The sequence below is a fragment of the Vicugna pacos genome, chromosome 2 (assembly GCF_048564905.1).
Source record: "Vicugna pacos chromosome 2, VicPac4, whole genome shotgun sequence".
Lineage (NCBI taxonomy): Eukaryota > Metazoa > Chordata > Mammalia > Artiodactyla > Camelidae > Vicugna > Vicugna pacos.
The window spans coordinates 115,805,095-115,830,001 of record NC_132988.1 but is presented as its reverse complement, the minus strand read 5'-3'; the positions used below and the strand labels follow the sequence as shown (position 1 = coordinate 115,830,001).

Sequence of the window (24,907 nt, the reverse complement as noted above, 5' to 3'; positions counted from 1 at the left end):
CTTCTAGCCCGTGGATTTAAATATTCAGCACTCCGACATACATCTTCCTAGAGCGAAGGCGGCTCTGGGATGACTCCTGCAGACAGTCCATTCCAGACACAGTGGGCATCGTCCTAAAAACACTGCTCTGCACCACAGGCCATGTAAAAGTGCTCTTCTTACGTAGCATGAAGAAAAGAAAAAAGCTGTTAAACTTCTCCAGATTCTCCAAGAAGCAAGCCCACAAAGGTTCTACGGTGTTATTTCCGGTAGCATCTTAAAAACTGCTTCGGAATGTCTCTTTTGCAATCTGTTACTTAATACATTTCCTAGCATTTATTAAGAATGAGTGGAAGAAGCAGCTGAATGAGTAATGCTCCTGTATCACGCACTAAACCATAATATTTCTCACTATTCAACATTCTCAAACTTTCTCAACATTTCATTTCTCAAACTGCAACATTCATGTGATAAAGTAATCTTCGCATTCTTAGGGCAGGAAAATATTTCTCTCTCCTCCCTGACATATATGCTTTCCATATAAAACAAAGAGAAACTTTAGCATCTTCTTTTTTTTTTCCCTTTTCATCCTGGCTGCTAGGAAGTTCTCATTTAAAATCAGTGGTCAACTCTTAGAGTTTCCTGAAACAAAAATTTCTCTTCTTCCTCTTAAAAGTTTTAATCTCCTTCTTCTTTTAAGGCATCTATTTAATTGTCCTGCTGTATATGTGTTCATAAAAATAGTTTGTTTTCACTTGTCCCATACCCCTTCTTATATGGTTCCCATGACTGAGATGGAGTGTCTTTTGTGACTGGTGTGGCAGACATGGAGAGGCACCACTCAGCTCCCCTTCAGTAAAGTACTTGGCCGCTGGGCTGTGAGGAGTGTGGTTAGCTGACAGCCTCCAGCTCTTAGCTTCGTGGGCGTTCACCTCAACTTTGAAGCCCAGGAGGTGCTATTCTCATAGTGGCCCCAGTCCATGCCTGAGCAGGGCGGTGGCACAAAGACCCAGTCATTCCTGCCCGTGGGGACCCCTGTAATGTGCAAGCATTGCTCCAGGGCTCCGGTGGGGCTTGCAGAGAACTTGGGGTCTGATGCTTCCCCTGCTCAATCTGCTTCCAACCTTTCCTCGCCCAGGTGTTACTCCCCAGTGAAACTTCTGCACTCTGAACTCCTCCTCAGACTCTGCTTCCTGGAGAAGCCAGCCTGCAACAACTAATTACTTGACAGAGAGAAATAATCAATCAGCTTCGCTCTATTTCCAACTTCGGAAGTGCCAAGACGCTCTGGTACTCATACCTTTTCCTGAACTATTTCAGTAGCTGCTAAACACTCTCCCGGGTCCAGTCTTCTCACGCCCTGTGGAGCTCCTACCATAAACCTCTTCTCCACGCTGCTGCATCAGCACAGTCTCACCACTGTGTTTGCTTGTAAAAGGCTATGCAGCCGGTACATTCTGCACAGAGGGAAGTCCAGGCTCCCTGGCCTGCCCACGGCCCTTCCCACTGCCTCCATCTTTGCACACATCTCTCTCAGACTTGCAACCTGCTCCTCCTTCCCACACATGCTGTGCTTTCTTGGCTCTCTGCACTCAGCCACGCCCGTCCGCCTGCCAGGAATGCTCTTCTGCCTCTCCTTGCCTGGCTAACTTCTCCTCCCTCCTCGATGCCCTGGCCGCCCAGGGCTCTCACAGTCCCCTGTGCTTTCCCATCTCAGCACTTTCTCCCCATATCATCACTGGCACCTCCTTTCCACTTGTTGTGACCACCTGAGGCTCCCTTCCTGTTGCCTGGTGATGAACTGGTGCCAAGTCCATGTGTGCTGAACCAACCCAGCTGGTACACCCACTCCCTTCCTTTAAAGCAGCATGTCTCCACCTTGGCAGTAAGGACACCTGGAGCCGGAAAACTCCTTACAGTGGAGCCGTCCTGTGCATTGTAAGATGCTTAGTAGCATCCTTGCCCTCTACCCACTAGACACTAGGAGAACCCTCTCAGTTGTGATGAATGAATGGATACAGAAAATGTATACACACACAAAATGGAATATTATTAAGCCTTAAAAAAGGAGGAATCCTGCCATCTGCAACAGCATGGATGGACCTTAAGGTCCATTCATTACGTTAAGTGACATAAGTCAGACAGAGAAAGACAAATACTGTATGATCTCCCTTGCATGTGGACTCTGACTGCCCCTACCCCACACCGAGCTCATAGGTGCAGAGCACAGACTGGTGGTTGCCAGAGGAAGGAGGTGGTGGGTGGGGAGAGTTGAGGGAGGTGGTTAAAAGATACAAACGTCTTGTTATAAAAGACATAAGTCCTGGGGACATAATATACAGCACAGTGACTATAGTTAATAAGACTGTATTGGGTACTTGAAAATTGCTAAGAGAGAGGCTCTTAAAAGTTCTCATCACAAGAAAAAAATCCTGCAACGTGTGAGGTGATAGACGCTAACCAGATCATTTCACAACACAGTGATCATTGTACAATACAGGCGTCCCCCGCTTTTTGAAAATTTGCTTTATGACACTCAGCTTTTACAAAAGACCTACATTAATACTTATTTTCAGCAACCTAAAGAAATCCGAAGATGATTTTCCCTTTTGCAAAAAAAAGACAAAAATCAAAACTAGCCTTCAGCATGTGTTTCGCGGGGAGCTGTTGAGCACCCAAGTGGCGCGGGGAGAACAGCGCCGCCAAGCTCCTTCCCCGGGAACTACACTCAGCATTTCGGCATCAAGTCTCCACAGCTTTGAACGTGTCTGCGAGCTTCTGTGTCCTGTCTGGATTTACTTTTTGCATCTCATCCATTAGCAAGAAGTGTTCTAAACTAACTTTTCTTTGCTTTGCACCACTCAGCTTAGGAAAGGTTTCGTAGGAACACTCTACGTTCAGAGGGCGGAGAATACCTGTACGTACAGGTATCAAATTGTTACGTTGTGTGCCTGAAACTAATGCAGTGTTGTATGTCTACAACAGCTCAATAAAGAAATGAACAGATTCAAAAATGTCTCCAGACACTGCCAATTGTCTCCTGGGGCAAAGTCATGACCCTGTTCCCAACCACTGCCTCGAACTGTTGTAGGCGCCTGGCTCCTCCTGGGACGTGCAGCACCATCCAACGCCAGCTCACGAGCCCTCAGCATAGCACTGGCTCTTCATGAGCCCTGAACACCATAAGCCCACAACTGTTACGGAAGGTACTCGCTACATCCTCCTGTCCCTTCCTTCTTTTTTACCTTCCTTTTATCTAAAACTGACAATGGGTGCAGAACACTCTCACCTGCTGTGGGTTGAACTGTGTCCTCATAAACATATATTCAAGCCCTAACCTCTACCCGTGAAAGTGACTTTATTTGGAAATAGGGTCTTCGCAGATGTAATTATGATGTCAGTTAAGAGGAGTTCACACTGGAGGAAGGCAGGCCCTTAGTCGAATATGACTCTTGTCCTCATAAGGAGAGGAGACACAGAGACAGACCTACACAGGGAAGACGGTCATGTGACGACGGAGGCAGAGATTGGGGTGATGCAGCTGGAGGCAGAGGACCGCCAAGGACTGCCGGCAGCACCAGAGGTGGGAGAGAAGGCAGGTCCCGCCGACACCCTGACTTTGGACCTCTGGTCTCCAGAACTGTGAGAGAATCAATTTCTGCTGTCCTACAGCCATCTGACTGTGGTGTTTCGTTACAGCAAAAACCACACTTCATCACCTCTGTTAGCATTTATCACCTTGCGCTACAGCAAAGCACCGAACCACCTGGAGACTTATTCTCGTGACCTGGAGGGGCCCCAGTACCAGGCCAGCCAAGGGATTTTAGGGGGAGCACAGGGCGACGGCTCTTTGCAGTCATGTGTCAAAAATAGCCCTGAACTCAGCACCGCGCAGGCCTCAGCGCTCCTAAAAACAGGCTCCATCCAAGCATTTGTTTTCACCTGCTATTGGTGTTTAAGACGAGGAGGAAGTCACGGGGTTTTTAACTTAGGTTTGGCTTCTTTGTACAACCGACAGCAGTGCGATCCTTAGTAGGCTATGTGAGAGTCGGGGAGTAAAATATACTGGAACTCATGTTTGTGGTTTCATGAAGGTTCATGATGGGCCAACCCCAGAGCCTTCACCTGGCCCGTGTGAGGGGCGTGGGGCTCCACCGTGCACAGGGGCTGACAGGGAGCCCTTGAACTCGCTTTGCTTTTGGCGCAGAGTGAGCTAGCGCCGTTCCTCGTGCAGTTTACTGGGTGGCGGAATTGGGGACGGTGCTGCTAGGGTTTAACGGAATCAACTCTAACAAATGTGCAGGCGGCTAATAAAGAATGCGGCAAGGAACCACAGCTTAAAGACAAAACTAAAAGCGCCGGCACAAGGACGGAACAGCAGACTGCCACCTGTACGCCAGGAACACGCCTGTCGTCAGCTCCAGGCTGGGACAGGAGGCGGCCTCGCAGAGGTTTTGAAAGTTAAGACATAAGCAATCTATCTCTTCAAGGTAAGGTGCCCTACTAACAAGAGCGAGACAGTAGCAAGCTTTTGATAGAAATTGTTCCACGAAGAAAAGATGTTTGGAAATGTTTTTGTCACCACGTGGATTGGACGCCAAAGCAACGTACACAGGTCACCGATTCAAACTCTCATGTCTGCACATAAAAAAAATTGCAAACGGTGCTAAAATAATTCCTATTTAAAAATATTCCAAAAGAAGAGTTTCAGTGGGTTTTGCTAAATGTTGTTTGTTGAAATGTAAGAAAGGCAACACCTGCCGATTAGTTTGCAAGAACAAGTGACTGCTGACGGGAAGATGGAACTCTGCCAGCTGCTCGTCCTCCTCCCCTGGGTGGTTCATCCCTGGCGGTGGGGTTGCACGGTGAGTTCAGCCCGCCTTGCCGCCTTCTCCCATTTGGATCTACATCATTTGGTGAGGCTCCCCTTCAGCTGTCATCGCCATCGAGGCCGATATTGAAATAATACTGTTTATGACTTGCTGAGGGTTCCTCTCGGCCGGCCACCGTTCTACAGGCTGCATGTGCCTGTGTTTACTCTCATGTCACCACCCTCTGAAGTGACACTGTTAGTGCCCATTTTGCAGGTGAAAAGCGGGAAGAAACTTGCCCACAGTCAGGAGACCTGGGGTCCCCGAGAGCAGAGCCTGAGACAAGGATCGGGTGCGGGAAGCTGACACAAATGACTGCAGACAGCAGGTGGGAGCAGGCGGGGAGCGTGGGGCAGGGGAGGAGGAGGCCGTTCAGGGCTCGTCTTGGGGAAGGAGGCTTCTGTGGACAAAGGGGGTCAATTCCACTGGACTTCTGAGCAGCCCATGGGAACATCTCCCAAAACTGTCTCACGGGGATGGCTGCCCAGGGGATTAACTCCCTCAGTCCACACAGCACTGCAGACAGGCTGAGTGGCATTCCAGCCATGGAGGAGGCCTGAGTGTGCTGGAGGTGGGGGAATGTCACCTTACACCTGCACTCCCGCGGGACTAAAGTCAGGGTGGGCCTTGGGAGGATGTGACCCAAGGATGCCACTCACTACTGTCACCAGCTGGTGATGGAGTAGCTGGGATTAGAACCAAGCAGGGGCTCCTAAAACTTGACTCCCTCCCAATGCTTGGTTATGTTCCCTGGGACTTAGAACCAGACCTTTCAGATCTTTGAAATGCTGTCTTCCTTTGTTTCCTTCCTTCCTTCCTCCTTCTGCCCCTCCCTCCGTCCTTCCTTCCTTCCCTCTCTTCCTAAATTTCATTCCATGTCCTGAGTTCCTGAAAGAGATGGGGAGCATCCTCTGTCTTTTACTCAGCCATCTGTGTGCCCATCCTTTTCATCAAACTGAGACAAATGTCTGGGCTGCAAATTCAGCAGTGACCTCATCACCCACCGGGAGCACAGAGAGGAGTGATCTGTACTAACTCCCATATTATTTTTCTCACCCAGAGCCCACGAGTAGCTACATTCTTTTCCCTCCAGTCTTTAGGGGAAGGCCTGGAATCAGCCTCCAGAGCAGGGATCCCACTCACCAAGGGGCAGGAAACTGCCGGGGTGACAGAGCCTGTCCCTGCGTGATGTCAGGGGTGTCCTGCATGGATAAATGGCCACCAGCTGTGGTCCCACCAGCTCCGGGCAGGTGCTCATGCTGGTGTGAGGCTCACGACATTTCATGCCAGAGGCTGGGTCTTATTCAGGGCCTGATGTGCAGCAGGTGCTCAAACCATGTTGGAGACCCCACTCATATTTGCTGATGTTTAGTCTGGAGAACAGGGTGCGCTGGGAGGAGAAGCCTGGGTGGGGGTGGGGTGGTCTTGCTCTTCTTGGCCTGGAGCCAGACAGGAACTGAGGGCAGCAGCTGTGACGCACTGGATGTCAGCTCACCACCAGCTTCCCTGGAGAAGACTGGGTGACTGCTGTGTTCAAGGGTGGGCTGCGTGGTCTCTGGAGCAGTGAGTTCCCCATTCCTGGAGGTATGCAAGGAGAGGCTCAATGACCACCTGTCAGAGATGTTGCAGGAGGAACCCAGGCATTTTTTGATGTGCCTATTGGCCATTTGTATGTCTTCATTGGAGAACTGCCTGTTTAGGTCTTCTGCCCATTTTTGGATTGGGGTTTTTTGTTGCTGTTGTTATTAAGTTGTATGAGCTGTTTATATATTCTGGAAATTAAGCCCTTGGTCAGTCTCATCTTTTGCAAATATTTTCTCTTATTCCATAGATTGTCTTTTTGTTTTGTTTATAGTTTCCTTTGCTGGCCAAAAGCTTGTAAGTTTAATTAGGTCCCATTTATTTATTTTTGCTTTGATTTCTGTTGCCTGGGTAGACTGCCCTAGGAGAACACTGCGAAGATTTATGTCAGAGAAGTTTTGCCTATGTTTTCTTCTAAGTGGTTTATCGTGTCTTGTCTTATATTTAAGTCTTTAAGCCATTTTGAGTTTATTTTTGTGTGTGGTGTGAGGGAGTGTTCGAGCTTCACTGATTTACATACTGCTGTCTGGTTTTCCCAACACCACTTACTAGAGACTGTCTGTTCTCCATTGTGTATTCTTGCCTCCTCTGTTGAATATTAATTGACCACAAGTGGGTGGGTTTGTTTCTGGGCTCTCTATTCTGTTCCGTTGATCTATATGCCTGTTTTTATGCCACTACCATGCCGTTTTGATTACTGCAGCTCTGTAGTATTGTCTGAAGTCTGGGAGGGTTATTCCTCCAGCTTCGTTCTTTGGCAATTCTGGGTCTTTTGTGATTCCATACAAATTTTAGGATTGTTTGTTCTAGTTCTGTGAAAAATGTCCTAGGTAATTTGATAGGGATCGCATTAAATCTGTAGATTGCTTTGGGTAGCGTGGCCAAACCCAGGCATCAAACAGAAGATGGACGAACCCTGGGAGTGTTGCAGGTCCTGTGGAGACTGGGAGAGGAGGAGGCACAGCACCTACGGGGCAGGGAGAGGAGAGCAGGGGACAGGCACATGCTGCTGTAACTGGCTGTCTGTGGAGAGAGAGGAAAGGGCTTTAAAAACTTGTAGTCTGTGAGCCCATTTCAAAAAGACACCTGCTGTGGAAGATGACTTTCCCAGAGGAGTCCGTACTCTTGAATTTCCAAGCCATTTAAATAGTTTATCCGATCTACCCCAGGTCCTCCCCTCCTGGCTCAGACTCCCACCCTCGCCCTGCAGCTCACACCTCATTCATATTCCTGGCCATGCTCTAATCACTAACTCCAAAGGGCTTGAAAAAGGAGTGAGAATTTGCATTTCCTAACAGGAAAGAAACCCCTCTGGGCAGCACGCTCAACTCTCAGGCTGGGAAGGGGAGTCACTCTGTAACCAGGTCTTGTTCCAGTTGAAGACTCGCCTTTATTCAAGGGGACTCAGGCCAGCAAGCAAGGGCGAGGAGGCTAGCATTTATTGTGCGCCCAGTGTGTGCCAGACCCCGGGCTGGGCGCCTTACGGACTTTGCTGTGATTCCTAGTGTTGTTTCGTCCACTGAGCCCCAGGGAAATTAGGACGATTCCAGGTAGAAAGGGAGGGAGTCAATGTTCCAACCTGGTTCTATCTGATCTTTCTTTCCACACACCTCAAAGGATGATGAAAAGAAACTGCAGGGCTGAGAAGCTAACGGAACCAAATTCAGTTTATTTCCATTAACCTGCAGCTTCTGAGAGCCTGCTATATGCCAGGAGCTGGGAAGGCCTACTGCACTGAGGAAAAAATAAGGCATGGATTCTTTTTGAAGGAGTTCTCTCAGGTGGAGCCAAAACACAGCTCACAGCCACTCCAGGTGGACGGTGATGGATGCGGAACCTGCAGGAGCCTCACAAAACCCCTGCAAGGTCAGTGGTCTCACTGCCGTTTAACAGATGGGGAAACCAAAGTTCAGCAGGATGGAGGGGTGTGCCCAAGTCACACAGGGGAGCTGTCACTTCCACTCCCATGTGCCTCTGTCCACAGGTACGACACAAGCCGGGCTCAGAGGATGACGCTGATGGGAGGTGGTCACAGACAGCAGGCCTCCTTGTATCGTACAAGCTTGTTCATCTTGCATAATTGAAACTTTATATCCACTGGTGGCAACTTCCCATTTCCCCCTTCCCCTGCCTCAGTCCCTAGCAGTCACTATTCCGCAGTTTGATTCTATGAATTTGACTATTCCAGATACTTCATACAGTACTTGCCCTTCTGTGACTGATTTATTTCACTTAGCATAATGTCCTTCGGTCCATCCGTGCTGTCTCATACTGCAAGATTTCCCTTTTTTTTTTTTTTTTGGTCAGGCTGAGTAATATTCCATTGTATGTATATGCCATGTTTTCTTGATCCATTCATCCAATGATGAACATTTCGGTTGTTTCCACATCTTGGCTGTTGTAAATAATGCTGCAACGCTCATAGGAGGAGGAATGCTAATATCGCTTAGAAATCGGGGTTTCAATTTGTGGATAAAATCCCAGAATTGGGCTTCCTGGGTCGTGTGGTGGTTCTATTTTTCATTTTCTGAGGCGTCTCCAAACTGTCTTCTCTAGCAAACATACCATTTTGCATACCAACCGTGTGCAGTGGTGTAAGTTTTCCAGTTTCTCCACATCCTTGCCAACATTGTCTTTTGTGTTTTGGCAACAGCCATTTGACAGGTGTAAGATGACATCTCATTGTGGTTTTGATTTGTATTTCCCCGATGATTTGTGTGTCTTCTTTGGAGAAATGTCTATGAATTCAATGTCTGCCTGTTTTAAAAATTAGGTTATTAGTTTCTTTTGTTTTTTGCTGTGGAGATGTACAAGTTCCCTATATATTTTTCAGATTAGCCCCTTATCAGGTAGATGGTTTGCTAATCTCTTCTCTCATTCTATAGGCTGCTTTTGCACTCTCTTGATAATCTCCTTCGCTGTGCAGAAGCTTTTTACTTCGATATAGTTCCGCTTGTCTATTTTTGCATTTGTTTCCTGTGCTTTTGGTGTCAAATTAAAAAAAAATCATTACCAAGACCAAGGTGATGAGATTTTCCCCCTATGTTTTCTTCTGGGAGTTTGATATTTTCAGGCCTTACATATAAGTGTTTCATTAGTTTTGTGTTGATTTTTGTGTATGGTGTACATTAAGGGTCCAACTTCATTCTTCTGCATACATATATCCAGTTTTCCCAACACTACTTGTTGAAGCTACTATAGCCCACAGCTAACATTCATACTCAATGGTGAAAAACCAAAGTTTTTCCTCCAAGATTAGCAATAAGGCAAAAATACCGTTCTTGCCACTTCTATTCAGAAACCCTAGCCAGAGCAATTAAGTGAAAAAAAGAAATAAAATTATCCAAGTCAGAAAGGAAGAAGCAAAATTGTCCTTCTTCACAGACAACATGATCTTGTATATAGGAAGTCCTAAAGGCTTCACCAAAAACTGTTAGAACTAAAAAATGGATTCAGTAAAGTTGCAGGATACAAAATCAACATACACATATCAGCTGTGTTTCAGTATGCTAACAATGAATTATTTAAAAAGGAAATTATGAAAATAATCCCATTTGCAAGCATCAAAAAGAATAAAATACTTAGGAATAAACAAAGAAGGTGAAAGTCTTTTGCACTGAAAAAACATTTATGAAAGACACAAATAAATGGAAAGATATCCCATGTTCATGGATTAGAAGACTTAATATTGTTAAAATACCCATACAACCCAAAGTGATCTACAGATTCAATGAAATCTCTATCAAATTCTCTGCCTGCCTGGCCTTCCCTTCCACTCTCAGTGACTGCAAGGGGGCCGGAAATGGGATGACTCCACTTTGACCTGGGAAATCTTTACCCTGAGGGAGACCCCTTGGATACAGAGGTAGAAATTTACAAAACAAAGACATCAGAAGGTCCCAAGTAATTATCTGAAACATCTCACTAGAAAAACAGCTGATCTGCATTATATGATCCCTCACTCCTGTCTCCTAGCCTTCTTTGTGCCCTCAGGGCAAGTCAGTCTCTCTCTGATTGCCATGAAAACCCCCAAGCAGGAAGCACACAGCTTTGAGAAGCAGCGAGCTCCAGAGACCAGAGCACCAACTCTGGTGTGAGTCGCCTGTACTCTGGTTTTGTTCGTTCTTTCAACAGCTATTTAGTGAGCACCTATTACATGCCAGGTCCTGCTCTGAGTGCTGGGGTTTCTGCAAAGAACAAAACAGGAAAATTCCCTGTCCTCAGGGAGCTTCCATTTGAGTGGAGGAAAGATATGAAACAAATTAACATAGAACTGTGTAAGTCCTGGTGCTTGAAAAGTGCTAAGAAGAAAGCTGGTGAGCACCAGTGAAGAGGTGCTGTTTGAACTACTGTGATTGGAAAGATGTTTTTGAGAAGACACCACAGCAGCAGAGACCTCAGTGACGTGAGGGAGGTGGGGGCTGGGCAAACGTCTAGGGGAGGAGGCTTTCAGGTGGAGGAGCAGGTGCAAAGGCCCCAGGGTGGGCCTCACCCAAGCAGTTGAAAGCCCTAAGAGAAAGTGACTGAGGTCCCCCAGGAAGAGAGAGCTCGGCCAGCAGATGGCCTGCAGACTTGAGCTGCAGCATCGGCTCTTCCCTGGGTCTCCAGCTGCCCTGCAGATTGTAGACTTGCCAGCCCCCACGTTACAGGAGCCAATTCCTGAAACTACATCTCTCCCTCAATCTCTCTCTCTCCCTCTACACCCCCTCCCACACTGATTCTCTTTCTCTGGAGAGCCCTGCCTCGTGCAGGGGCCGTCCTGACCCAGCTGGGGCCTCAGGGAAGGCATCCCTCCTCCTTGCTCCTTCACCGAGTGCCCTGTTCTACAGGCGCATGGCCTCTCTGAGTGTGGCAGCCAGGAGGATGTGCCCACAGACCCCCACGCACAGGGCTGGACCTGACCAAGGGCCACAGCCACTGTGCTCTGCCACCCATCAGCCTGGGTGTCCAGGCCGGGCTTTGGGGGCTGTTCCCAGCAAGTGACAGCACAGCCAGGAAATGAAGCAGGCTTGTTCCCGGGACGTGCCGCTCCTCTGGGGCTGACGCTGGCTGGAGGGTGCGTTAGGGCCTTGCTGAACCTTCCTCATACTGCACGTCACCTAAATCCCCACTACCCAACCCCCGTCCCTCGCTTCTTCGCTGGGGGCTGGCCTGGTCCCGCGGCCTGTGGTCTCTCCATCTCCCCTGGTCCCTCCGCATTCACTCACAGGCCCTCACTTACCCCAATAAATCCCTGCCCACTAGTCCCCCTGGTGTCCACTTCTTAGAGGACCTGGCTGTACAGTCAGTGTCCAAGATATCGAAGTCCAACCCCAGCAGAGATGCACTGAGGAGGAGTCGGCTGGGCAAGAAGGAAGCACATGCATTTCCAACAAGGCAGCATCTCCTGGGCCCCTCGACAGCCCTTTGAGACAGGCCCACTATTACCGGGCGACGTGGAAGGTCTTCCCACGGCCCAGGACCTTTCTGCATGACCCCGGGTCTCGTCTGGACCCGGGATGCTTGGGGCCTCTATGGGCAGTCATTTCCTTCCCCTCCTTGACAAGGACCTGCTTGATAAACGATGAGTGTCTGGACTGACTGATGATTGTCATGACCATAGCCGACTTTGTACAGCGTTCTTGCACGTTGCAGTCTTCTCACATCCATAATCTTCTCTGATCCTTCCAGTCCCTGGAGCTAGGCATCTGTGTTACTCCCATTTTACAGGTGAGAAAACCAAGCCTCATCTGAGACACTGAGCAACTCACCAGGGCTCCCAGGGCTGCAGTGTTGGGAAGCGGAGGCTGGAACCCACCCACCCCGAGCCCACACGCAGGGGGCTTCCAGAGAGCCTGGGCGCCTCAACATCACAGCAGTGACGCCCCCGGAATAGAGAAGGAAAGAAAGTGTGTACACTTAGCGGCTGACACCAGAATGTCTCTCAAGGAAAGAACTGTCTTGGCTGAGAAAAATATTTTGATAAGTGTCTGGAGTAAGAGGTTTGCCAGTCAGCTGGTTCCAGCTTCAGGAGGGAGGGACGCTGCTCCACATACTAGAAGGAGAAGAAAGTGGAGCTCAGGGGCCCTGAGGAGGCAGAGTGGAGGCCTGGAGATGAGGGGGGAAGGCAGAGGCTGGGGAGGCCGGAAGCCGGGCACCTTGGGTAGCACCGGGCTTTTAAGGGGTGGTTCTGAGCTGTGTTTTCCTGCCCGCTGTGGACTCTTGTGTGTTCTGCAGGAAGAGACCTGTTTCCCTGGGCTCTGCAGCCTGTCCCACCAGCAGGCTCTCTAGCCAGGGAACAAGGAGCCCTGGGAGACGGCTATTCCTGGGGGCAAAGTGGGGAGATGCTCAGAGCTCACTCACCATGGCTACATTGTAAGAGGGAAAGCAGGGCCAGGTCTCCCGAGAGCAGGTGGCCATGGAGGCAGAGGTAAGACTTCAGAGGGACAGTGTGCTGTGTCCCTCTGCCAGGTTCAGGAGATGGTACGGTCTTTCTAGTTGACCAGTGTGAGCACAGGGCACGAAACTGTCCCTTTCTCTCTTCAGCCATCCCCAGGTGGACACGGTTGGCCAGGGGCCTCCAGGCAAGAGCAGGGCCTGAGAGGGGATGACCACCCCAGGGCTTCCTTCCAGGGTACCTGGCTTGGGTTTTTGTGGATGCATTTAGGGGGAGGAGGCTGCAGGAAGACTGGGTCACCTCCGGCATCCTCCCCTATCCAGAGCCCACGCAGCACAAAGCACAGCTCTCGCACAAGTCTCCACCCAGGCCTGCCTCCTTCCCCTCCTGCCCTGTTTATTTCTATTATTTCCACACTTCTGTGATCACATGGATTTATTTAATGTTCTATTTTCTCCCCAATGAGCAGTACTACTAAGCATGCCTTCAAAAAGCTACCATCATCTTTTAATTGTTTGTTACATAAGTGAAGCAAGTTGGCTTGGGGGTAGAATTTCTGGTTTTGAATACCGAAATGCAAGTACTTACTTAACTGTTCTTTGATGCAACAGACGCATATCTGGAGTTCAACCCTGGCTCAAATATAGAAAAATCACAATATTGCAGTGGACATTTTCTGAGCCTTAAACCTAGCAACCAACGGGGCAATGATCTCTTGCTAATATATTTGTCTGTATGTACATAATGTGTCATAATTATAAGCACACACTCAAGGCAGCACCCTGCCCTGTAATGAACTCAGGACTGGAGTGTGTTTGGCTGACTTTAAACCTTATTTCTGTCTCCACCAGCCTCTCTGATTTTCTGTCTGAGGGCTCTGAGGTTCTGGAGATTTGTGATATCGGAGATTATGAAAGCAAAGCACCTGTTGTGGAGAAGGCATTTGACACGTTATAGCAATAAAATGGTGTATTGGCAAGAGAAAGCTTTGAAAGCTTTCATGCACAGAGGCATTTCACTCCATTATTTATTATAAATAAAAATTAGAAGCAATCGGAATGTCCAACAATTTTGAGATTTCAAGTAAATAAAACAAACTATATTTAAAATGAAGGTGAAGTCCGAGTTCAACCATGACTCATTTTCCTTCCTTGACATGAGGCATGAGCTTCCTGTGCTGCTCTAATGAATCACCACAAACAAATCACCAGAGGGGCTAAAACAGTGAGACTCACTCGACAGTTCTGGAGGTCGGAGGTCCAAAGTGGGCCTCGCTGGGCTGACATCCAGGTGTCGGCAGGGCTCTGCCCCTCCTGGAGGCTCTAGAGGGACATCCATTCCCGGGCCTTTTCCAGCTTCTAGACGCTGCCTGCGTTTCCTCGGCTCCTGGCCCCTTCTGCCGTCTTCAGAAGTTTCCCTTTTGCTTATGCTGTTTGAGTCTCTGTCTCTTACACCCTAAAGGGCCCTGACAGATGCGGCTTCTCTGCCCCCGATGTGTGAGGTGTTGCCTTATCACATTCCCTGTGCTAATACTTCACTTCCACTCAATTAAACAAACCACCGCTTCTCACAGTGGAGATTTGGGCTCTTTCCCCTTTTAGAGATGCTGGGGGCTTCTCCACTGGCAGGAGGGCACAAATAGATCAGACCCAGGTCTGGGACTGCACCCCTGGCCACTCTGAAGTGGGGGTGGGGAGGGGTGGGAGAGCGGGAAGGGGCGTGTGGTGTGGACTGACTGCGCTGACGGCCCCCATCGCGGCCTCCCCTGCGTCTTTGCCCTTTGCTCTGTAACTGCGTAGCCCCTCCCGCTCCGACTCTGGGGCTTGACTCTGTGACTTACTCTAGCCTGCAGTATTTTAGCTGTTTTGAAACTTGAAGAACTGCTTTTCAGTTCCCCTCTCTGGGACCTCTGTGCTCACCAGGAGAACATGCTTGAGCTAGCCTGCTGGGGGTGAGGCACGTGGAGCAGAGCTGAGCCACCCTGGATCAGCCGGCTGACCCCCAGACATGTGAGACCAGAAGAGCTGCAAGGGCGAGCCCTATCCAGGTTAAGAGAACTTACAGCTGACCCCTAGACTTGGGAACAATAAGCGTCCCTGTCTTAAGCCAGTGAGTTCCAAAATGGTTTGTTATGCAGCATCATTATGGCAACAGCTAGCTGCTACAGGGCATGTCCACCAAATTACCAACAGACTAGGCAAGGTATATCTCCCACCATGCCAAACCAAGTGCTAGAGAATAAAGTGTTTTATTTATGCTCAAAGGTTCCAGAGCAAGACTGTCAGAGTTCAAATCCCAGTGCTGCCATTTGCTAACTTTGTGTCCTTGGTCAAATTATCCCATCGTCATTTTTTGGGGTCTGAAAATGGAAATAATAATGTGATCTACTTTCCATGGTTGTTGTGAAGGATTAACAATCTAATACACGTGAAGTTCTTAGGATGAAATAAATAGTTCTCGATGCAGATGAGCTATTGATGAGGAGTGTGTCCATCTGCCTTAACCAGATGCCCCCCTCAGCTCCTGGAGGGCTGGAAGGCCAGTGTTTGCTCCCCTCTCCCCATCACTGGGCAGAACACCCAGCACAGTAAATAGCCATTGTTTGCCGGATGCCTGGAGTGACATGAGCACTTTCATTAGGACAGATGCAGATTCCAATGTTCTATTCCGATCTAAGGCCAACATTGTTCTTTTTATAAAGTGCACATGCAATATTTATCATTTTTTCCCCACAACTGGCCTTCTCTCTCACTCACTGCTGTGCTGCGAAATGAATCTTTTAAATCTTCTTTGCTGTCTGGTATTTGCATGCTCTGCCCATTCCAACTGTACTTAATTGGAGCGTTTCCCAAGAGTTCCTCCCGTGTGGAGCCAGATGGGTGGACGGGCATCTCGCGCGCCAGGAGAGATGGAGCTGGAGGAAAAGCTGTCTTCCAACAGCCCGTAAGCCAGGTGCTTTTGGGAATCAGATCCTCTCAGCTCTTCCTCAGCCGCTTTGTTTTAACTCCAGAACCTCCACCTTCTGAGAATCAAGCCTGAGTTTTGGATGGTTTGCCTCCCCATGGGCCCCAGGGGAAACCCCCCTCAAACGTTACCCTCTGGTGTCCCTCTACGCGTGAGGGTGGTGGGCGGAAAATCACCCTCAGGTTCCAGTCCTTCTTTTGTCACTTGCGGCTGTGAGATGGGGAAGGGGTCATTAACCAGGGTCCCCTGCGGGCTTCTGAGAGAGCAGGCTCACGTTCCACCCCACCACCAAGCTCCGCACACGTTGTGTATGTGGGCCCTCGACTGAAGAAAGCTCTGTCATCTCCACCAATTTGTAAAGGCCTGTAGAAACCAAAAACCACATAACCACAGCCCTGGGGAAGGCACTTCACCCCTCTAAGCCTCTGTTTCTTCATCCAGAAAATAAAGGCAACGATATTGTTCTCTGACTTCACATTCTAGACGTGCTGTAAATGAGAAAATAGATCCCAACCACGAACTGCCAGACAAACACAGGCGGCTACTAACATTTCATCATGACTTTGGTTAATTCAGAAAATACCGAGGTTGTTTGGATTTTAAAATATGTTGCACAAATTATATAAAGGACTTCATATAATTCTCAGTTTTTTTCTTGGATGTGGACATTAGTGAAATTTAGATTAGAGGACAGGATATGGATAACAGGGAAATGGACAGAGTCTTCAGTAATAATGACAGCAGATAGCACTATGAACCACATATATATATAATCATCTAATTTAATCCTTACAACAAGCCCATGGGGGATGTTTATATCATTTCCTTTTTATAGACGAGGGTTCTGAGAATCAGAGAGGTGAAAAGAATTGGCCGAGGACAGACTGCAGAGCCGGGATGTGAAGGTAGCACTACTATTCTGAGTCCTCATGCTTAACCAAGGTGCTGCTGACCGTGTCTTGTTTTATAAAACTAAAAGGATGGGAATTCTGTTGTTCATTCTACATTTCTATCTCCAGGCAAAATGACTTTGCTTTTCTGGGCTGTATAGAAATGCCTCTGATTCTTAGAGCTGTGCTTTGAACTGGCCCAGCACCTCCCCATTCAGGGAGTTTAAGGAAAACTACACAAGGCGACTGCCAAGCCCCACGTGGGCCTCCTGTTCCCCTCCTGTAAAACGGGTACATTTCTGTTTCCCTGCAGGGCTGATGGGAACATTCGGGTGGGCGTTGGTACAGAGGCCCCGTGCTAGTGTGATGTGAGTGCTTATTCTGTGCCTGTGTATCCCCTTTCCTTGCTGTTAATGTTAAGATGGGAGAGCTGGTTAGTAAGGAAGAGAAGAGTGGAAAGAGGGCCCGAAAAGACCTACACTGCTAAGAAGTCTGGGTTTGCAGCGTCTCTGCGGTTGGGACCACCTGAGAGGGGGTGATGGACAGACATGAAGTGAGCAGACCCGGATCTTCTCCTGCTCTGTCCTAGCTTTTCCAGACTCCCTGTCACTAACTGTCACTTGCCATCTGGTTCTACAGGAATGAAGTCACTAGCCACTGTTGCCTCTGACCTTTAACACACCCTGAGAGGAGCTCAGGGTGGAGGTCAGGAATGAGGCCCTCTGCTCCGGGAAAACTGGCAGAGCGGTCCTTCAGGTAGCTAGAGACTTCCAGGAGGAGATTTTATGAGCCCAATGTCTTGCATCATATCTAGAAAAGCACTAGAAGCATTAATGGAGACATCTGCTCCCTGTGACTAGCAGCAAATGAGACAGGAGGGAAGGGGACAGACACAACTGTTAAAAGAACGACATGGCCATTGAGGATGGGACAAATACTGGTTAGAACCAGGTAGGCCCAAGATTTAACTTTCCGTAGACCTGGAGCCTTATTATACACTCACTGCAATACATTAGCTGCTAAGTAGCCCTCCCACAGTTCCGAGGCTGACCATAAAAGGCAGAGAAGTAGGAGGTGGCCCAATTCCTGGAGATCCCCACCCCTTCTCCAAAATAGTTGGAATAGTCCTCCCGCTCATTAGCATATGAAATTACCTGGCTCATAAAAACTAACCACCTCCACACCAGGGCCTACTCTCCCCTTCTGAGATGGACCACATTCTGCCACGGAACATGTACCTCTCTAAATAAACTCCCTTTGACTCTACTCTGGCTCACTCTTTGCTGCACAAAGCCAAGGCCCCTCACTTGGCAGCCTGTCCCAGGGACTCACTCACCTGAGACCTGGGATGTGACCTTTCTCTCGTTCTCCCTACTTCTGCAACACAACCTTCTTGTGACCAGAAGTAACCTTCTGCCAAAATGTGTGCTTGACTGCACAGATCCCCCTTCACCAAAATCACATATATATTGACCACCCCACCTTCCTCTTCGGAGCAGTTCCTCAGCGTTATCTGAGAGGTTGTCTCCTGGGCTATAGTGCTAATTTGGCCCTAAATAAAACTTAACTGACAGCTCTCATGTTGTGCTTTTTTTTTTTTTTCAGTTGATGCTGATCTTTGTCCCCTCCCAGGGCCACCCGCAGCAGGCTGCTGCTGGGAAGATGAAATGGATCAGGGTGTCCTAGGGAACCCCGCAGAGAGGGGTGGCCCTGGTCCCAGCACACCTTGCAGTGCTGACCCCCATGAAGAGGCTGGGGCCGCATGGGCCAGGCTAAGGGCCCCCTACCTTTCTCAGCTCCCACCCAGTCATGCTTCTCAAAGAGCAGGTAGTGTGGGCTCTCGGGGAGAAAGGGCAGGCTCACCAGCTGGACCAAGGCAGGGATGGCAATCACTCCAAACAGGTATGGCCAGGTGCTCTCCTGAGGAAGAAGAGGAGGCTAGTGAATGATGAGGCCTTCGGTCATTATTTGGGGGCTGGGCCCCTGGGCCAAGCAGCTTCTGCTCTTTGCACAAGGTCCCTCTGCCCAGTGTGAGTCCCACGAACAAGGCTGCGGGAGGGAATGGACACTGGTTTAGCACCAGGCCCCCGTGTTTGGCATCTCCACGCACAGGGCTGGTGAACCCTCAGAGCCACCTGTGAGGAGGTTACCTGTGGGGTGACTCTGAGAAGGAGTTCAGGGAAGCCAAGGGCTGGCCTACTCCAAGGTCCTTGGGCTGTTTCCCCTCTACTACTTCCTCTTTGTGTGGTCTTGGAAACCATTTTCACGGCCCCTCAGAATCCCTTTGTCCTCACCTGGGGGACTAGGACAGCCACAGCCACCTCTCAGGCAATTGTGAGAGAGGGATCAGATAATGCTTTGACTGTGGGGCCTGGCACACAGTAGGTGCACAGAGGAAATTGAGACAGGAAGGAAGGGGGCAGGGCACAACCATTAAGAGAATGGCACAGCCATTAAGAGAATGGCACAGCCATTGAGGGAAACAGGATGTGACAAAAACTGGTTAGAACCAACCAGGCCCAAGATGGCAGAAGATCTGCCTTCCAATGGACCTTGACCTCATTATATACTGGTTGTGTTGTATTAGCTGCTAAATTACACACCCACTGGCACCAAGAGAGCCATAAGGCTGATCATAAAAGGCCAAAAGGTGGGCAGTGACCCAATTTCTGGAAATCTAGTTGGAATAATCCTCCCACTTGTTAGTCTATGAAATTACCCAGCCCATAAAAACTAAACACCCCCACACCCTGCGGCCATTGTCACATTTGAGATGGGCCACACTCTGTCTATGGAGTGCGTATCTCTCTAAAAAAACTTGCTTTCGCTTTACTGTGGTTTGCTCTTGAATTCTTTCTGCACGAAGCCAAGGACACTCACTTGGTGGGGTGCATCCCAGGGATTTGCTGGAGACCTAGGACACAACCATCCTCTCATGCACCCCATTTTCTTGCAATAAAACTACTGCTGTATTGGTGCCAATGCCCAAATGCCTCCGGGGCCCACAGCACCCGGTCCACCTTGCTCCTGTCCTTGAACATGCAGGAAGAGTGGCTGCAGGTTTCCCACATCCCGGAGGAAGTGAGGGTGATGAAGGGCGGGACACAGCTCACCCCAGGGGTGGGGGAACCTTTACTTTTCCCACCGGCTGTGGCTGTGAAATGCAAGGAGGGTCTACCACAGGCACCATTCCAGAAGCATTTTGAGCCACTTCAAGCAGCACCATTTGCCTATAGTGCAGCCTAAATGCACAGAGCTCGTATTATTATGCTGATTAAGCCAGCATTCATCCCGATTTTTTTTTTAGCCCAGGTTTACAAATAAACTCTTATTGTGCTTCAGAAAGGAGAGAGTGCAACAGGGGGCAGGTCTCATGGGGAGGAAGATGAGAAACAAAGTTCTCAACGCCCAATTCTTGAATGTCTTATTTCCTCAGAAGTTACACGGAGACAGCCAAGGAGAAAAGAAGACCCATCCAGACCTGGAAAGGCTTTGCACGGGGCGAAGGTTCAGCTGGGCTCAGGACAGGAGCCTGCGGGCATGTGCCCTTTGTGATGTGGAGACCACAGGGTCCTCAGCCCTCCTGTCTCTCACAGCTGCAGGGTTTCCCTGTGGTGTCTCCCTACTGACTCCCTGTGACAGAGGTCCCAGGGCAGTGCTGGGATCACAGGAGGGTGGTGCAGCAGGGACCCCTAAAGTGCAGAGCTGGCCAAGGGGCGATGGCCAGTGCTTGGTCAGTAACGTCCATTCTGCTCCCCTTTCTGTATATAATAACAATGTATATTTGCAAATTCCTCTGATCTCACTGGCCAGCACGACTCCCTGGCCCGTGAGGGACCTGTCAGGCGGATGCCAGCTTTCAGTTTGGTGGGGAGTTCCCTATATGAGGCCAGGAGAGGAGACCAAAGGCAGATGAGTGGTTACCAGTGAAACCAAGCAGGACCCTGGGGGTCTTCCTGGTAATAGAACCCTCCATGTGCCCCACTTCTTGTTTGTAGGAAAAGCTTTGGCCTCTCTGAGTTTCAAAGATCAAGCTCAAGAAGTTGATAATTAAAGAAATGGGGAATGCAGAAATAAAATGCAATCATGCAAGAAAAGTAATGGTAACTTAAACAATAAGCAAGCCAATCATAAAACAGAGTCACAGGACTCATGGCTCCTCCTGGGAGATACAGAGAGCATTCTGATGCACATTCTTGAGTTGTTTCTACAGAAACCAGGACCCCACCAGATGGAAACAGCAGACCATCAGCAGGTAGACCCCAGACTGATGAATGTAGACTTCCAGGCTGGTTGGAGCCAGAAGACTGATGATTTAGATTCCTAAAATGTCACTCTATTGCCTCATCACCCACCAGTCAGAGAATTGTACACAGATGATCAGGTACCCTGTGAACCCCTCCATCACCCTATCTTTAAAAACCCTTCAAAAGCCATCGAGGAGTGTGAGTCAAGTCTTTTGAGCATAAGCTGCCCCTTCTCCTTGCTTGTGGCCTGCAATAAATGCTGTACTTTCCTTCACCACAATTCAGCATCCGTAGATTGGCTTTGCTGTGTATTGGGCAAGTGAACCTGAGGGACTGGAGAGGGCAGAGAGGGGAGTGACTGCTGATGGGTGTGGGGTTACCCTTTGGGGTGTGAAATAAAATTCATATTTTATGGCAAGACAAGAAAAATTTAAACATAAAAAATTTTCTCTGCCCTTTGGCCTCCACTCTCCCCTCTTCTGTGTGTTGGGTATCTGCATTACACATCCACCAGACTCCATCACGGGCAGAAATGTCTGCTCAGCTGTAAAGAGTGACATTTTTCTAGCATCAACAAGACAACTTCTTAAAAGATAACATTCCTTCTTGATCTTGTAAGGGACCATGAACATGCTTAGATCTTGATTGTGTAAACTGTCAATAATAGGTCATTTAATGTACAGCCTTCTGTCTCAAAAAACTTATGTAACTGTGCGTCGACTCCTAATGGGTGAAACACTTCTCAGAGCTTTCTTAGATGCTCTTCCTAGGCTATAAGCCTCAAATTTGGCTCAAATAAAAATTTCCATTTCTTTCTTAGATTGACTGGTTAATTTTTCATTCATGAGAATGATGAAAATATTCTGGAATCAGAAAGGAGTGATGGTCGTGCAACTTTGTGATTATACTGAAAACTACTTTTAAATGATGAATTTTATGGGATGTGAATTAAAAAGATTTTTTAAAAAGATCATGGAATCAAAAAATGACACACACATAAGTGGAGTTTTCACTACAGCTTCTTGGCGTGTGTGTGTTGTTTCTTTTATCTTACAGCTTGGCTGCTATCTCAGTAAGAGCAAAGGCAGAAAGCGGGGGGAAAAGGTGAGGCAACCAACCCGACTAAGCTTCTACTACGCACCAGGTCTGGTGGGAGCTCACTGCATAATTGTCTTTCAACCTCCTGGCAGCTCGTGCTGTTTGCTGTGAGGGATGTGGAGACAAAGGAAATGTCTGTGCTGACGCCTCCCAGCCAGTAGCCACACAGGGGGAATCAAGCCCCAGCATCTCCCACAGCATCAAAATAGAGAGGTACCTCCGATGGGTGGCTCCCTTGGAGCTACTGTTGGTGGGGGGGGGGAGCTGGAAGGGCGCTCCTGGAATGGGAACAGTGTGTACGGACGTGCAGAGGTGTGATCCACCTGGGCTCATTGGGAACAACAGCTGTAGAGGAAACGTAGGGCCGGGGATGCTGGAGACATGGGATCCGGGGTGGAACCTGGGTCATGGGTGGCTTTGCTGCTATTCCATGGCACTTGTACCTGGCTCTGAGGACCTCCGGGAGCCTTTGAACTGAGTTGGACACCCTGTATTTCCCTGAATCTTCGAGTCAGCATTCCTGGAACCATGCAGTCCGTGAGTACAGTGAGTGGATTCCAGGTATTACTGAGAAGACCAGTCGGTGGTACAGACCGTGATCCACGGTGCCTTAAACGCAAGGACACGTGGAATCTTCCCTAAGAGCGGCCACTTCGATGGCCACGGTCTGGTTTCCATCTCGGAGAAAAGCAGCTGCTACTGATCCCCGGGGTTGGGTGCTGACGGCGCCTGGACCGGGGAAGAAAGGTGGCGGGAATGTCGAGAGTGGAGCTCGGGCAACAGTTCGCTCCCGGGGAACTGAGCTTAGCCAACAGTGGAGTACGTGAACTTGGCTTTCTCCAGCGAGTGTTCAGAGATTTCCTGGAAATGTTTGGCAGCTATAGGGAGAAGTGTTGTATTTAGAAGTAATTACTACCCATCTTCTGCCAAGAAAGGTGTGAGTGGATATGTGGGTAGGTGATTTTAAATAGAATATTTCAGCCTATATGATACCATGTGACCCATCCAAATAATAAAAATAGCCACGATGCCCTGCTTATACGGAAGGCTGCATGAAGTGCTTTACCCAAGTGTGATGATGAATGAACAGGTCCCCTCTGCCAATGACAGAGGCGATGATGTAATAACCGTCATAAACACTTACGAGCAGTGGCCTGCAGCCTGGGCACCTCCTGAGCAGGCTGTCTGGATTTGAATTCTGCCTCTCTCCCTCTCTCTGTGACCTAACTGCCCAGGCCTCAGTTTTCTCAGCTGTAAACTGGGGATAATGTTAATGCCTGCTCACAGGTTGTCGGGAAGGCTAAAGGAGTTAATAGAGGTATATAATGCCCGGCATAGGACCCCACACGCTAAACATTCAGCGGGAAAGAGCGGTTTTACTATCAAGCACGGTGAGAAGTTCACCACATAGATTATCTCCTTGAATTTTCACAGCAGTGCACAGAGATAGAGCCCAGTATTACCACGGCTGTTTTACAGAAACATTCACTGCAGCACAGAGAAATAGCTCATTGAGGCCACAGTCTTGTCACAGAGGCCCAACTGAATGCCAGGTCTCGGATCCCAGAACCTGAGTTCGGATCCATGAAGCCTGACACTGTGGTGTCTCAGTGACCAGGGAGGGGCCACAAGGCCACCAGACTCAGGGGACCCAGGGGACCTCTTCCATCGGCCTCAGGCCAGAGAATCCTCAGTGGCCCTCAACAGTGCTCCTGGGTACCTGGTCCCCATGAGCCGAGGTCTTGGCATTTCACAGCACAGTCTAGACTTCTCGCCGCCTGCAGGCAGAGGTCACCCTGGCACGTAGTAGTAGTTCAGTAAACACCTACTAGAGAAATGATGGCATGTGGAAGGGGCTTCTTATACATCACCACTGTCACAAAGACCCCTGCCATTTGCACTTCCTTCTCAGGAGCTGTTCAAACAAGAAGGCATGCTTTTAAAAAACACGTGTGACCTGCCTCACACAAGCTGCCACAGAAAGTCAGTCTCAGATGAGTCCCTGCGGTGCTGGGTGGAGTCTGGTGTATTCAGTAGAGCACGAAGTCTGCATCCCCACGTTTGCTTAATTCACTCTGGAGGAAAGGAAAGTGGATAGTCTTGTTGGCCGAGATGCTTTTCAACTCCCGCTCAGGTAGGGTGAGTGGCTCTTGCAATAACTCGATGATCTTGCTCTTTAACCCACAAGACTTCCTTTTTAAAAATAGACTTCTCGGTCCTTATTTCCCCCAAGTTATAGATGACCTCAGGCCTTTCTATAAATAAAACCCTCCTGGACTGCGATGGGACAGCAAAAACTGTTTAACAGAGCTGGAATCACTGATCTTACCCCAAGTCAGGTTCTAATTTAAGGACATCACTAGGTGTCCCCGCTACTGGCGCCCCCCCAACCCCGCCACCGGAAGGACAGGGTCCAGAGGCCTCCGAGGCCCGTGCTGCTGGAGATGAGACTCGGGGAGGGCGGGGAGAGCGCTCTCCCAAGGCTCTTCAATGGAGGAGATGGGGTAGTTTTCTTTATATGTCTTCGTACTGAGTATCTAACTAATTATAACGAAGGCTAGCATGTATCCAGCTCTCCATGGGCCAAGCTCCCTGCCCCATACTTTACAAAGGGAACTGTAGCAAGGCTGAAAGACAGACAGTTCATGATGCCATCAAAAGACAACCTTGGCTTTTGTCTCTACAGTCCTTCAAATTTTAATCATGGGGGTGACTTTCCCCGCCCCGCCCCATCTCAGTCCTAGGGTCACAGTTTCAAAATCATAATCAAATTGGCCTGAATGAATGACCCGCTTTCTCTCCCCCAGTCCGTCTGCTTTAGGCTGGGGTCTGCAGTGAAAAGAGCTGCGGGGAGATGATTGCTTCTTGTTTTTCTTCCTTCCCTTCCATTGGCTTCTAATC

At 49.0% G+C, this 24,907-nt stretch overlaps 1 protein-coding gene across 1 annotated transcript in view; it reads right to left on the bottom strand.

The window, feature by feature from the left end:
* Positions 1-24,907, bottom strand: part of SLC2A9 (solute carrier family 2 member 9) — a 165,390-nt gene that overhangs the window by 68,866 nt on the left and 71,617 nt on the right. Inside the window, 1 exon segment of the mRNA XM_072948739.1 lies at positions 18,449-18,581. Coding sequence (XP_072804840.1) covers positions 18,449-18,581 — 133 coding nt within the window.